General features: G+C 43.6%; 1 protein-coding gene across 3 annotated transcripts in view; it reads left to right on the forward strand.

Moving 5' to 3' along the window:
- Nucleotides 1-2,735: 2,735 nt before the first annotated feature.
- Nucleotides 2,736-13,494, forward strand: part of KCNH1 (potassium voltage-gated channel subfamily H member 1) — a 187,188-nt gene continuing 176,429 nt past the window's right edge. For all 3 annotated transcript variants that reach the window (XR_010428987.1, XR_010428988.1, XM_064648297.1), the window contains exon 1: nt 2,736-2,920. Coding sequence is in view for 1 of the 3 variants with exons in the window: in XM_064648297.1 (XP_064504367.1) it covers nt 2,848-2,920 (73 nt within the window). In the remaining 2 variants the exon portion in view is untranslated. The remainder of the gene's footprint in view (nt 2,921-13,494) is intronic.

The following is a 13,494-nucleotide window of genomic DNA, read 5'->3' on the forward strand; positions in this document are numbered from 1 at the left end:
AGAAAATCTAAGGGAGGTAGAAGATTAAGGAAAAAATCTTCCATTTGTGTATGGGGTCTAGCTGAGATAGTTTCCCCATAGAAGCCCCGAGTGCTGTGCTTTGCATTGGCAGCTATAAAGGTGCCCATTACACACCAGTGTTTTGGCTACTGCTGAACATTTGTCTCTCCAACATCTTCCCCTCACTAGCAGGGTGGGTTTGGAGGGTGGGCAAAATCTTAGGAGGGGGTAAACCAGCACAGCTGACCCAAACTGACCAAAGGGATATTCCATACCATATGGTGTCTGCTCAGATATAAAAACTAAGAAGGAGGAGAAAGAGGGGGGCATTCATTATTTACAATGTTTACCTTCCAGAGCAACTACTATGCGTGCTGAAGCCCTGCTTCCTGGGAAATGGCAAGACATCACTCACTGATGGGAAGTGGAGAATAAAATCTTTTTCCTTTGCTTGTGTGCACGTTTTGCTTTTGCTCTAGTAAACTACCTTATCTTGACCTATGAGGGGTTTTTTCCATCTTATTTTCCTTCCCCGTCTTGCTGAGGAGGGGAGTGATAGAGTGGCTTGGTGGGCACTTGGCATCCAGACAAGGCCAAGCCACCACAGTTTGCTATAGTATTTTAGTAATTTGCAGTGTTACAGGGTAGATGTAAACCCCAACCTAGATAAAATAGTATCTTTGACATGGAACATAGGATTAAGCATGATGATCTGGAAAAATTAGATAATTAGAGGCTGCAACACAAACTGCAGCCAGGCCACCTTTCATAGAGTTCCAGAAAAAAGTCTTTAGTTTCTTACTCTGTGTCACCTTGCTCCCACTTCTGTGTACTTGCTGATTCGGTTTAAAATATTTTTCCTTTAAAAGCTTCTAAGTTTCTGTAATGTGTGTCAACTGCCAGGTGTCTCCAAGTCATAGATATTCCTGCAGAGCCCAGCAGAAACTGAAATATAGCATGCACTTATTCCTCTGGTGCAGTGGCTTTGAAGGATAACAGAACAGTCTTCCAGATCTCAGTTTTTCAAAACCTCCTAACAACCTCCTTAGTTGTTAGCAGTTGTGCAAATTCAGTGTCAAAGGTTACAGTTACAATTTTTCTGTGCAAATTGCCAGACAGTTTAAGATCTCTTCAATTTGGCTGTGCTGCTGAAGCTAGCAGGAGCTAAATAACTTGGGGTCTTTCTGTGTGTCGTTGGTGATAGATTTAGATTTGTAAAGATACAAATAAATGCTTCTATGGGATTTTTCAAAACCCAGCAACATTTCAGGGAGAATTAGTCGCCTTTTTGCAACCCCTAACCTTCTTCTCTTTGGCAGCAAATGCGGGGATACCCAGCATAAAGTTCATCACCAGTTTAAAAGCAGCTTCCATGGCACAGCTACTTCATATGCCTCGTGGGAGGTTGGGCTATGGAGGGGCTTTAGGAGTCTCCCAGGTGTCTGGCTGTGTGAGTGACTGCTGGCACTGCTCAGGGACTTGATCTGCAGCTCCTGCTGCAATGAAATTGTCACCTGCCTCCACCCCTCGACTCTCTCACACTCTTCACTTAAAAATGCTGTGGGAGGCAGGAGGCTGCCAGCAGGGAGATCGGACTTCTGCGGCAGCGCTTGTGTTATAGGCAGCATTTGGTCACAACTGTGTGTTTGAATCGGACTGTGTGTGTGGCTGTGCTGGAGCTGGTTACAGTTCCTGGCCCAAGCCTTACCCAGGAGAGAGCTAACTGGGCAGTGCCAGCATTCTGTGGGAGCAGTGCTAATGATTAAAAAGGCCAAGTGACACAGGTCGTCGTGCTTGTCGTGCTTTATTTGCTGGTACTGTGAGAAAAAGCTTTTCCTCAGGCACATGATCATGTGGAAACATATTCATGTCTTGAATATGCCTTTAGCTGTAGAGCCTGAAGGTCCTGCACTTAATGAGGCATTACAGCAAGTACATGCCAATGCCAGCAAGAAAATCTGCCTTTTAAATTAAAGAGATCTAAGAATTTTCCATTTACCGATAGGCTGGTAAGGGGGAAAGAAAAAAGTCAATTCATGTCTCAATGAAACACTGTTGTAAATTAAATATCTCAAAGAGTTTAGGACCTGTCAGAGGTTCATAGAATCAGAAAATCACAGAACATGATGAGTTGGAAGCAATCCATCAGAATCATGAAGTCTAACTCCTGACCCTGCACCGGACACCCCAAGAATCACACCATGTGCCCGAGAGCGTTGACCAAACGCTTCTTGAACTCAGTTTGTCTCGCTGCTTCCACTGAGCGGTTAATCAGCTTGACCACATAATACTAAGTAGCCTTCTAACAGAAGCCGTCGTAGGGAAGCGTGAAGGACGAGGCTGGCGAGCGAAGTGTCCGCTGCTTCGCGGCAGCGACCCACTCGTAGCGGGACACGGCAGTGCCTCCTTCCGCCCCACACAGCTGCCGCCGGTCGTTTGTGAGCTGCTTTTAAGCACGCCGAGTTCCTCATCCCCCGGGCGCACCGGTGCGGGGTCGAGCCCCGCTGCCGCCGAGCCGGCGATGAGGCCGCCGGGATGCGCTGTCCGCCCGTGACGGGCAGGGCGCTGCCGGGACGCCGCCGCGCCGGCCCCAGGCGGTGGCGCTGCAGCCCCGGCGCTGCGGCGCGGCGGCGGCCGGCGGGGGTCGCTGCGGGGCGGTCCGGCGGCGGCGCGGGGCTGCGGTGCGCGGGAGGCGGCGGCGGGAGCGGCGGTGCCGCACAGCCGCGGGTGCCGGTCCCGGCGGAGGCATGAGGAGCGCGGGGCGGGCGGGCGGCGGCGCGGCAGAGCGCGGGTCGGCGCGGCCCTGAGCGGAGCCTCCGCGCCGCGCTGCGCTCCCGCAGAGCGACTATGGCCGGGGGAAGGCGAGGGCTGGTGGCGCCCCAGAACACGTTCCTGGAGAACATCGTGCGAAGGTCTAACGGTAAGGGGGCACCGCGGGCGAGCTCTCGCCGGGGCGAAGCAGCCCCGCCGCGCCTTCGGCGGGGGCACCGCCGGGCGGTTCCGCCGGAGCGGCGCATCCAGGTGCGGGAGCCGGTGCCGGCTGCTCCGCCCAAGTCCTGCGGGGAGTCCCCAGCCCGGGCGGCGGGGCTCGGGCTGCAGGTGCGCCGGCACGGCGGGGCGGACAGAGAGACCCGATGGCTGCGGCGGGGCCGGACCCGCGCCCCGGGGCCAGGGGGGGAGCGCCAGACCCGGGGAGGGGGACGCGGGGCGTCGGGGCCGGCGCCGGCTCCGGCCGGGGAGAAGGTGCGGGGATTCAAGATGGTCTCTGGGCACGGAGAGCCCGGTGCGGGGGCATCAGCGAGAGCTGCCTGCCCCGGTTGAAATGGAAGGTTTGTCATAAGTGAGGAGAGAGTTTGCCATTTTGAGGGCTGAGGGCAGATATTCCTTTTTTTTTTTTTTTCCTAGTACAGTGTAACCAGGTCTGTCTCTTGGAAAACTGCGGAGTGGAAAATGCCTCGAATTTCACAATTGCATGCAAATATGCATTAATGTTATCCAGATTCTTTCACTTAGGGACTTACCAAAGGCTGTTCCTCAGTGAGCCGGGGACCATGCAAGCGTTCATGTGTTTGTTTAACCTAGGCATGTGCATTTCTCTTAAAGCCCCGAGCCTAAGTTGTGCCATTTTTAATGCTTCCATTGACTTCAATGGGGTTACTTAAGGGATTACAAACTTGTAGTATGGTTGAGAATATGCAGGATCAAGCTCCTTTTGAAGACAAGACAAGTTAATTAATTAAAAACATAGTCAGTTTGTTCTGATAAGGCAAAGACAATTAACCCTCTTGATAAGCAGCTGAAAACTCAAATGATCCCAAGAACGGTTTTCAATTTTTTTCCAATTAGGCAGTATTATTGGAGAAATAGCCTTTGATAAGACCATATGTTCACATAAAATTGTGAGGCTCCTTTTACAGGTTATTTCTCTCTGCAACTTTCCTGTAGAAGGGAAGGAGTTGGAAGCTGCATTCCTGAAAAAAATGCTCACCAGTCTTACTGTGAATCTTGCACTTTTTTTTTTTAAATGAATGTTACATTTCATCACGTTCATACTACTTCTCTAATCTTCCAACAGCAGTTATCGAAGGCTTTTCTTAAAACTGTCTTGGCTTTGTAGATTATTTTCTTCATTAAAAACCAATTTTCTGTTTTGGCTTTCAGTGTCAAAGCCTTGATGCAATAAATCAGTTGAGGCTTGGAGATGGGGGGAATCATGCAGCAGAAGCTATGCTCTGTTTCTTCCTCTCTTCCCCCATTATTAAGAAGGTGTCATAACACAGTGTGGTGCTAGACAGCACAGGTAAAATGACAGTAGATCATTTCCAAATTCTCAGCAAGTCCTGAGGGCTGTAATCCACAAAAGTTTTTACATTAAGCTTGGTAGGAAACAATGCACAGTTCAGATGTATCAGGAGAGCCTTAGGGGAGTGACTTGGGTTTAGAAGCCCATTTCTTTTATAATGTGCCTTGCAGTTTTTGTGGACCCAGTCCAGCTTTGCTGTAAATGTGATGCTGTCACATACAAATGCTGTATGAATCAGTTCTAAGGTGTGACCGTCAGCCTCATTAACCTGTCTCTTTCAGGAGGCAAGAATAGACTCCTTTCTCTCCTCATGAGGCGGGGCTGTGCTGACCAGCATGGGGGCAGTATGGAAACTCGCAGGTTCCTTGTTGCCTTTCTTGTCTTGACCTGTCTACTTGGCCATTGAGATGATTTGGGATGCCCACAGGATAAGTGTTTAAATGGGCCCATAAAGCTTGAGGTTTGGCTCCCCTTTCTTGGTTTTGTTCAATTGGGTAGTAATGTGACCCACAATGAAACTATCTAGGCCATTTGGGATTGGCTAAATAAACCTTGGGCTTGTTGTCAAACTATATTTGCTGGCACATGCGAGCAAGTTAAGTAGTGCCAACAGATAGAGTTCATATAGATATAGGAATGTTCCTAATTTTGGGAGGATTCTCTTTGAAAGGAGAGGAATTTGGTCATTGAACAGAAATATGTACTGAATAAGTGCTTCACTTAAAGGAACTTATATATGATATACATATCGTCAGTCACAGGTGAACTGAGGAAAGCATGTTCTTGCAACGTGTTATATTTTGGGGCAAGGAGTGTTAATTCTGAAAGAGGCTGCATGGCAATAACAGAAGAATTGGCATGCAGCCTCTTTTGGAAGCATTGCTTTAAGGACAGCATTAATTATAACGTTTTTTACTGGTAGTTTAACAAAGAATTTGTTGGACAACCTTTCATATTAGATGTGGGACTGGTAGGCTGATGCACGTTTAATGGCTAACGGTAGTAGACTGTACATAGGCATGAGAGTTCAGACTTTTTCCATTAGGGTTAATATTTTGCTCATGTTTATATCACACCATCTGCAGCAAGATTCACTTCAAACTCCTTTAGTCTGAATCATCTGCTTTAGAGTTACTAGGGATGAGTTTCTTCTTAGGTTGCAAATCTACTGAGATGGGTTCTCGTGCACTGAATGCAAGCCGAAGGAGCTGTGCTAGGGTTAGAAGCTGCACAGTATTTCTTTCCCACACATTGGAGTAAAGAAGAAATTGAGAATTTCTCAACCCACCCCGAGATAGGATAGACTTATGTCAGCACACACGGGAAGGAATACATTAAGTGTCATCTTTCTAGACTTGTGGACCTCATCTGCTCCTCTGATTTTATCTCACAAAAACATCTTTTGGATGAAGTGTGAATTTTAGATTTGTTCCTCTTTGAAGTGAAGGACACCATAATTCTAATTTCTTGTATTTAATGTTTAAAGGCTAAATCTCTCTACTAGCCATGCAGAGCTAGAAAAATAAATGTTGCATGCAGTGCTTGGTTGACAAAAATTTGTTTGAAGCATTGAAATATTTAAAGATCAGAACACCCACTGGGACAGAAAATGAGCCCATGCTGTAAAACAGTGCAGTATATAAAGAATCAGTAGCCCCTGATGATTACTGCTAATGTGGTATTAATGTTTTTCTTGGTAATGTAATACATCCAGAGTATACAAGCACTATAATAATAACAGTTATAAACTTGGATCATGGCCAGGGCACCCAATTCAAATGGTACAATACATTGTAGAGAATACTAATTCTTTGTGATATTCTGATGCTTTATCAATAACTGAAGGAAAAACCAATTCTCAGTTTATGTAAATGCCAGCTGGATTCTTCAGTCCTTCCTTGGTCAAAATTCTCACTGAGATGTGTGATAACTGTGCATGTGTAAGGATGGCAAAAGTAAGCCCTGTGCTTACAGGGAATTTCAATGGAAGTCACAGATGCTTTTCTGATTTATGGACAAAATGAGGAGGTTGGAAGAAGGGGAAGTTAGAAGGCATAAGGCTTTGTGAATTTAGTTTTGCTTTCACTAAGTCTCTTGGGAACACCCTGAAGAGATGTCAGGTGTGGAAGCAAACCTGCACCTTTTGATGGAGAATGCAGAGAGTTCCCTGTAGAGGGAAAGAAAAAGCACCTTCAGACACAGATCCCAAGTATAACAGACATTTCCGTGATTTATGACATTGCTTTCATTAGAGACTCTGAAGTCCCAATACAATAAACATTTTGCAACCTGGGCATGCTAGCCTTGTACCATCAGCTGAAACCTGGGAGAGAAATTAACTTTATTATGAACACTTCTGAAACTGAAATAGATGTTTTTATGTTCAGTCAGAGAGAAATGCAAAAAAACTTAACAGAGAACAAAGAACAAAAACAAGTAACAAAACCAAATAACATGCTAATTTAAATTAAAAGTGTGCAAGGGATCCTTAACCTGATGGTGCTGTCTGCTGCAGTCTGGCTCTGTCTGCCTACCCTTCAAAATTTAAAGCAGTAAGCAGTGTGGCATGGAGATGCAGACCTGGCTGCAGCTGATGTGATTTGGGTGCAGAAGCAGCAGAGTAGGTTGTGCTTCCCTGAAGGTAGGGTTTGGTATCTGAAGTGTTGTGGGTTTAACTGATTTCAGACTATTGAGCTGTTGCTTTGGTAAGGAACACGTATCTAACATGACAACCTCTGCATCACTATTCCATAGGAGAGGCACCAAGGGTAGTCAGATGCTGGGTATCACCTGATACCACTGCAACACCTTCAGCAAAGAGCATCAGTGGTCAAGAAAATATTTTCATACTGACAACAGGACTGCTTTTGCTGAAATTAGCAAACACATTTGTGAGGTGGAGTATTCTTTCCTGTTTTGATAGAATATGTTTGGTTTCCTGACAGTTCATAAATTTCCATAATTTTCGATGAATCTTTAGGCAGCACTGGGTGAAATTCATTATTTGCAGAGGAACAGCTCAGAAGCGAGGTGCTGCAGGTGAATGACATCCTAGTGTGGGTCTGCTGAGTAGGGAAATGCATTTTAGTGGCTGTTTTGGACATGAAAGTATTGAAAAGGACAAAGTTAACTGCATAGGGAAGGACAATATTGAGGTATTCCTTATGAGGTGCAATGTCTGCAATGTCGGCTGTCAAATGGGCTGACTTGTAAGTCTGTAGCAGATATGCAGGAGGTTTTCTGCTCCATGCTGCCTGTTTAAAATCTCACCCACCTTCCAAACCTCGGTGGGTTAATTTCAGCATGACCCTCCCCGCCCATCGTAATGGAATAGAGGGATCTGGCCTGGAGAATGCTTCTCTTCCCTTGCGTGAGAAGCTCTTTGCCAGAATCACACCTTGCAAAAAGTGCATGGGAAGCTGCTGGATCAGTAATAAGATGGTGCTGTATGTATAGAGTGCCTTTAGCTGAAGATTTTGTTTCTCTTTCATTAGTGTGACTTGCCTTGTGAAAGGCAAAGTGGATGTTATCCTCTACAAATCTGGCATCCAGTGATTGAACTTGAGTCTGTATCTTTTTGTATTTAATCTCGAAAGGCCCCATTTCTTCAAGATTTACTGTAAAATCACTTTTGTCTGAGTAGAGTCCGCAAGCGTAGGTCTGTCTGTTGGCGTTAATTAAAACAAGACATTTCTCCATAAAAGCAGCAGACCTTCAGAAATTGCAAGGGCACAACTTGTAGCTTCCTCATTAAGGACATTTTCCCAAATAGAATGAAACAAAGGGTTTTGTTACTTCCTGATCTTCCTTCTTTTTCTATGTTAACAATTGTGGAGACTCATATATTTTCATCCACGCTTTTCATGTATTTGGTCAGTACATTGAAATATCTTTTGACATTTTTTTTTTCCTCAATATCACTTGAATTGAATATATTTTTTTTCTGGCTTTTACTAGGCCAGAAGTCTAGTTTTGTGTGAGCACTTTTATGCATTTAGAAATGTAAGACCTGATTTCCTTAAAATTGCTTTTATAGATTGCAAGAAAAAAAATGTACAACACAGAGATGATAGGTAATGTGCTTTAAAATTAATGTTCTGAAAGCTCAAGAAGTTCTACTGTGATAATTCAAAATATCAATCAATTTCTACATTATATCCTATAACAAGATTGTAAAACAAATCTTAATGAAACCCATTCATTGGAGAATTTGTTAATGCACTTTTGAAATACATATAGATAAAAGTGAGCAGGGAGTAAAGTCTCGTCAAATGCTTTTAAGGCTATAATCAGTAAATCAAATGGCTTCTTTAAACTGAAGAAAGATTCATATAATCAGTGCAACTAAAGCATGAGTTTTCCTGGCTTAGTTTTAAGATCAGATGAGAGGGGAAAAAAACCTCTGACCAACTGAATGTTGAAGTCTCGCTGCTAAACAGTGTTTTTGCTCTTTAATAAGAGTGGTGCAATGTATGACTCTTAGCAACTGATGAACTTTCTAATTTCTGAAAATTATCTAATTATCTCATGATAATGTTGCATTTGTGTGAATGTTGTGTTTGGGTTTTGTTTTTAATTGTTGTTGTTAGTTCCTCAGAATGGACACTACTTCAAGGGTAGGTGAAGAACTATGCTATGCATAAAATGCATATGGCAGCTTTGGTGCCCTTGTAGTGCAATTTCAGCTTTTCTTGTTCCATTATTCTTCGGTAATTGTTTTTATTTTTTAAAAAATACAGATGATTATGAAGATTTTACAGCTACTAGTGTTGGAAAGATATTATTTTCAATTTGAAATTTTCTCATGGTAGAGGCCTGCAGTAAAATATTTTCTATAACAATCCAAAGTAACAAATGTTGAGATGGAACCAGTAGTTTTTATCTATACTGCTGTTTGCAATTAACATTCATTTTCTATAATGACTTAAACTGAGTCAGTTGAAGCTATTGTTTTAGGTAGTGTCTCTCTTGTTATTTGTGATAAATATGATGAAATATATTTTTTAATAATTCTTTTCAGCCTGCACTTGCACTATGCCCTGGAGTACACAAGATAGTTTAAGTCATATTTGAATACACATGAAATGCATGCATTTAGAGGATTGTGTTTGTGCTTTGGCAACCAAGGGGCTTTTACATCCATTTTTGTTTTTGTAAAGTAAATTAATATAGAAAACATGTAAGCCCAAACGAACCTATCTGTAGGGTTTTATAACAGCTTTTTTGTATTAGATTGAGGCTACAGCTTAAAAATTTTGACCTCAGTATTAAGGATGTACAATTTTGAGGCCACTATATCATTATTCTGTAGAGAGATGAGGGTGTTCAATGGAATACATAAACAACTATGCAATTCCACTCCAGGAATGAAATCAAGAGGATACTGTGGATATGAGTATCCTTGTAACACCAGTGACTTCTACAGGAGGATGTGGGTGGAAAAGCAGAATTTATTCTTCTTATTCTACCATATGAATGGTCTTTCTGTCATTTGAGCAGGTCTGTACTTGCTTTGACTACAGTTACAGCACTTTCGTTAAGATGAAAATGTAGTTGGTCTCTGAAGTGCAACCCTCGAATCCCATGTAAGCAAAGAAAGGATTGAATAAGTACTTGAAATTCAGTTTGACTTATTTTTACTGATTGAGGGCCATATTTTGATCTCTGCAGTTACATTTGAACAATGTAACTAATCAGTCTGACTAAATGCTTCTGTTTTCTTTTTTTTTTTCAAAGCTAAGACTAAACATGAGCAGAAATTCACACATACCTATCCTTTGGTAGCAATTTTGACAGGCCTACATACAAACAAAGTTTGATTTCCTTGTACTGGGAAAAAATTAAACAGAAATGAAGCAGTGTCTCTTTCCCCCACGTCTGAGTGATGCTGTTTGTGATGCAAAGTCACAAATTTTTGAACAGCAGAATTGTTTGGATGTTTGTCTGCCCCTTATTCTTAAGCTGGCTGTGACATATACATAGCACCTGTGCAGCTTTGTGCCCAGCTAAGGGGGCAATAGCTAAGGAGGTTGTATCTCTCCCACTATTCCCAGTGACCACGAGTAGGGTAAGAAACATATGTACTCAGCAGTTCTTCTAGTTCGGCTGTAGAAGTGATTTCTGCTTGGTAATGGTTTGCTCCGCTCAAGATCCGTGAGGAGTTTGAGACTTGATAAAAAGTGACCTGCTGGTCTCAGTAACCAGTGCTATGCAGGAGGGCAATTCCTATTCTGTCGGAGACTGATGGGAGAACTAGCAAGTTTGATGAGGAGCAGGTCTTCCCACCACGGTGAGCCTGGATCTCCCTTCACTGAGGGGGGATAAATTAGGAGCAAACCTTTTGAGTTTTGTATTTGTGTGCTGACTGTGGGGAAAAGATATCAATCTATTTAAATTATGTTTGTGCACTACACAAACCTGAGCACACTTGTGGCAGCTTTGACAGACCCACATATGTGATGGTGCAGTGGGCAGCAGCCTTTGTTATCACCAGGGTCTGCACTACAAATCCCTGAGCAGAGGTTTCCCCTTGGCTTCCTCTGTGCAACGTGCGAACACGTCTGCAATGTGGGAGGGAACGTGTCTGGCAGTGCTGTGAGAATATGTCTGGCTACTGGTCTCTGACATTCTGACAGTGTGTCCCAGAAGAGGACCTGTGTGTCACTGAAGGGACAGGGAAGGCAGAACTGATGGGCTGGCCTGTGGAACAAGGTGGGGATCTGGGCTTGGCAAGGTCTGCCTTACAGGAGATGCAATGGGTGTGAATGTGTAGCTGTGCAGGGGAATGGTTGGGAGGAAGCACTTGCTCCATGCTCTTGCAAGGAGGTGACCTCTTCTCACCCAACTAGTTCTGGCCAGACAGATGTCTATGAGTGCATCTTGTCTTCAGGCATTTTGGAAGTTTGAGCTGACTGACAGTTTTGGTTAAACAAAGCACTGTATATAACATAGGATTCAGTAGATACATTAGTTTTAGTGAAGAGTTGTTCTAGAGATTTGCTACTGCTGTTATTAAAGGACCAATGTTATTTGGGAAGACATTTTCTGATTCTTCTGTAATGGTTTGTTTTCTGAATGGAGGAAAGTACTGGTTTCAGTGACTGAGTGAAATCCATTCTTACATTTTGAATGGAGTTAAAATGCTTTTCTGGATGCTTTAAAGCAGCCATATCTAAAGTGATAATCCAAAACAGATCTGACATTTGAGTGTGTAAAGGCTGACATGAGGGTGCACTGCAGTGAGCAGAACTGACCTGTAGAAAATGCAGGCTAGAAAATATGAAGTGAGGCACTTCACAAAGGAACCGGTGCTGCAGGCTCTCATCACAGAAGCCTGCCCTACTCATGCAAGTAACTGTGCTACCTTTGTGGTGCTGTAGTTCTTACTTGTGTTTCTGGAGCACGATGTGCTTTGTGCTGCAACTCTACATGTTTCCTTGCCTCCCAATAGTCTTGCTCAGACTGTGCCAAATGCAACACAAGCCAGAACCCTAGGTCTTTTACATGAGCCTGCCCTCTCCAGTTCTTGCTCAGTTCATCTTGGAGCTCATAAGAAGGGCCAATGATGCTTACAGCTTCTCCTTGGGACAGGCAATACTGCTAATCCAATTGCCATTGTGATAGAAATTGATTTCCTGGTAAGGGAGTCCATTGAGTCCTTTCAAAGAGGTGCCTAAAGTCACTAAATAGTTTGAGTACTGGAGCTATCACATGTCCATTTCATCAGTGTCTTTGAAGAGACTTTAGCAGTGGATTTCTTCATGGTCCTCCCAGTCATTTCCAGGCCTTGTTGACCCACTTGTGAGTCCCCAGGAGGCTCTTCCCTGTGATGCTCAGAGTTCACTAGAGCATCCCTCATGCTTGTTGTGTAACAAAGCCACAGCTGTTTCCTGGCCTCTGGGACCCTGTGTCCCTGTGGATGGAGTGGCAATATTTGCCTCACTGGATGTTGTCTAATATTTTCTTATGTTAGGAACAATTTTTTAACAGATTATGAGCTGTCTCCAAGCAGCACATTGTCAAGAACGTCAGTGCAATTGAATGTAAATGATAGCAATGAGGACAACCCTTCTACCTCTGGGTTATCTGTCAGAATAAACTATACAGGGGTGTTATAAGTGGGAGTTCTTATTTTATGCTGTGTCTTGCCAGTGTTCACACAGGCTTAACACTGTTGTCAGAGACACTCTTTCTGAAGAGATGCAGTACATTTGTCAGGTATGTAAAGCCTGGATCAAAGAAAGGTGAAGATGCATGAAGTGGGAACTAGCTGGAAGGGAGAGACACTTAGGAAACAGTGGGATTGGCAAAGCCTCTGTCTTGTTCTTTGAATTGTTTGGTGCCCAAGATTTTTTATTTAAAGCTTTGTAGGTACATAAAGATCTCTCAAATTGCTTGTAACTCACAACTAAGCCCAGCCTGGACTCTCTGATGAAACATTCTACCTCCACCTCCCAGAGAGGCTCACCCAGTGTAGACTAACAGGGTTGCCTAGTAGGAGTGCATAAAGTATAGTGGTCAAGTCACACTGACTTAAAAACTCATATGGTGAGGATGTTGACATCTGTTGTCTTTGGTAGCTTGATAATTAATCATTCAGGACCTGAAATAAAGGCTGAGTTTTCATTGCCCTCAGGTAGCCCTGCATCTTGTAGGAGAACGTCCTAACTGCTGTTGGAGGAGGGAAATGTGTGCATGGTTTCTGTGCATCCTTTGGAAACTGCCAGTCCAAAAAAATGGGGGCTTCAATGGGCCAAAGTGTAGGGAAGTGGGAATGTGATTCTTTAGCTTCTGCAGTAATGGCAAAGAATCTTTGTATTGTCTGTGAGACCTGGGCTTATGTTAAAATATTAGGTATTGTAAGTAATATAGGAAAGGGGAAAAAACCCAACCTTAAAATATCCCTCTTTTTCCATTGTATTCTGTGGTTTAACTTGGGCAGGTTTCTATTTGCTGTGTTAATTTTTTCAGGTCTCCTCTCCATCACTACTCACAGAGCATCCAGCTACAAAGTCTTTGAGAGCCAGGCATGTAGGGGTTCGACTGTTGCAGTCTCACCATTTGGTGCTTAAATCCTCTTATGGACTTATGTTTTTGCTTTTACCTGTAAAAAGGAGGCAAGAGCACTGTTGTACCTCACAGAAGCATTGCAAGGCTAGATAAAAGTAGGATTAACACAGTGATGGCCATCA

This window comes from Pseudopipra pipra, chromosome 3 (genome assembly GCF_036250125.1).
Source record: "Pseudopipra pipra isolate bDixPip1 chromosome 3, bDixPip1.hap1, whole genome shotgun sequence".
Taxonomy (NCBI): Eukaryota; Metazoa; Chordata; class Aves; order Passeriformes; family Pipridae; genus Pseudopipra; species Pseudopipra pipra.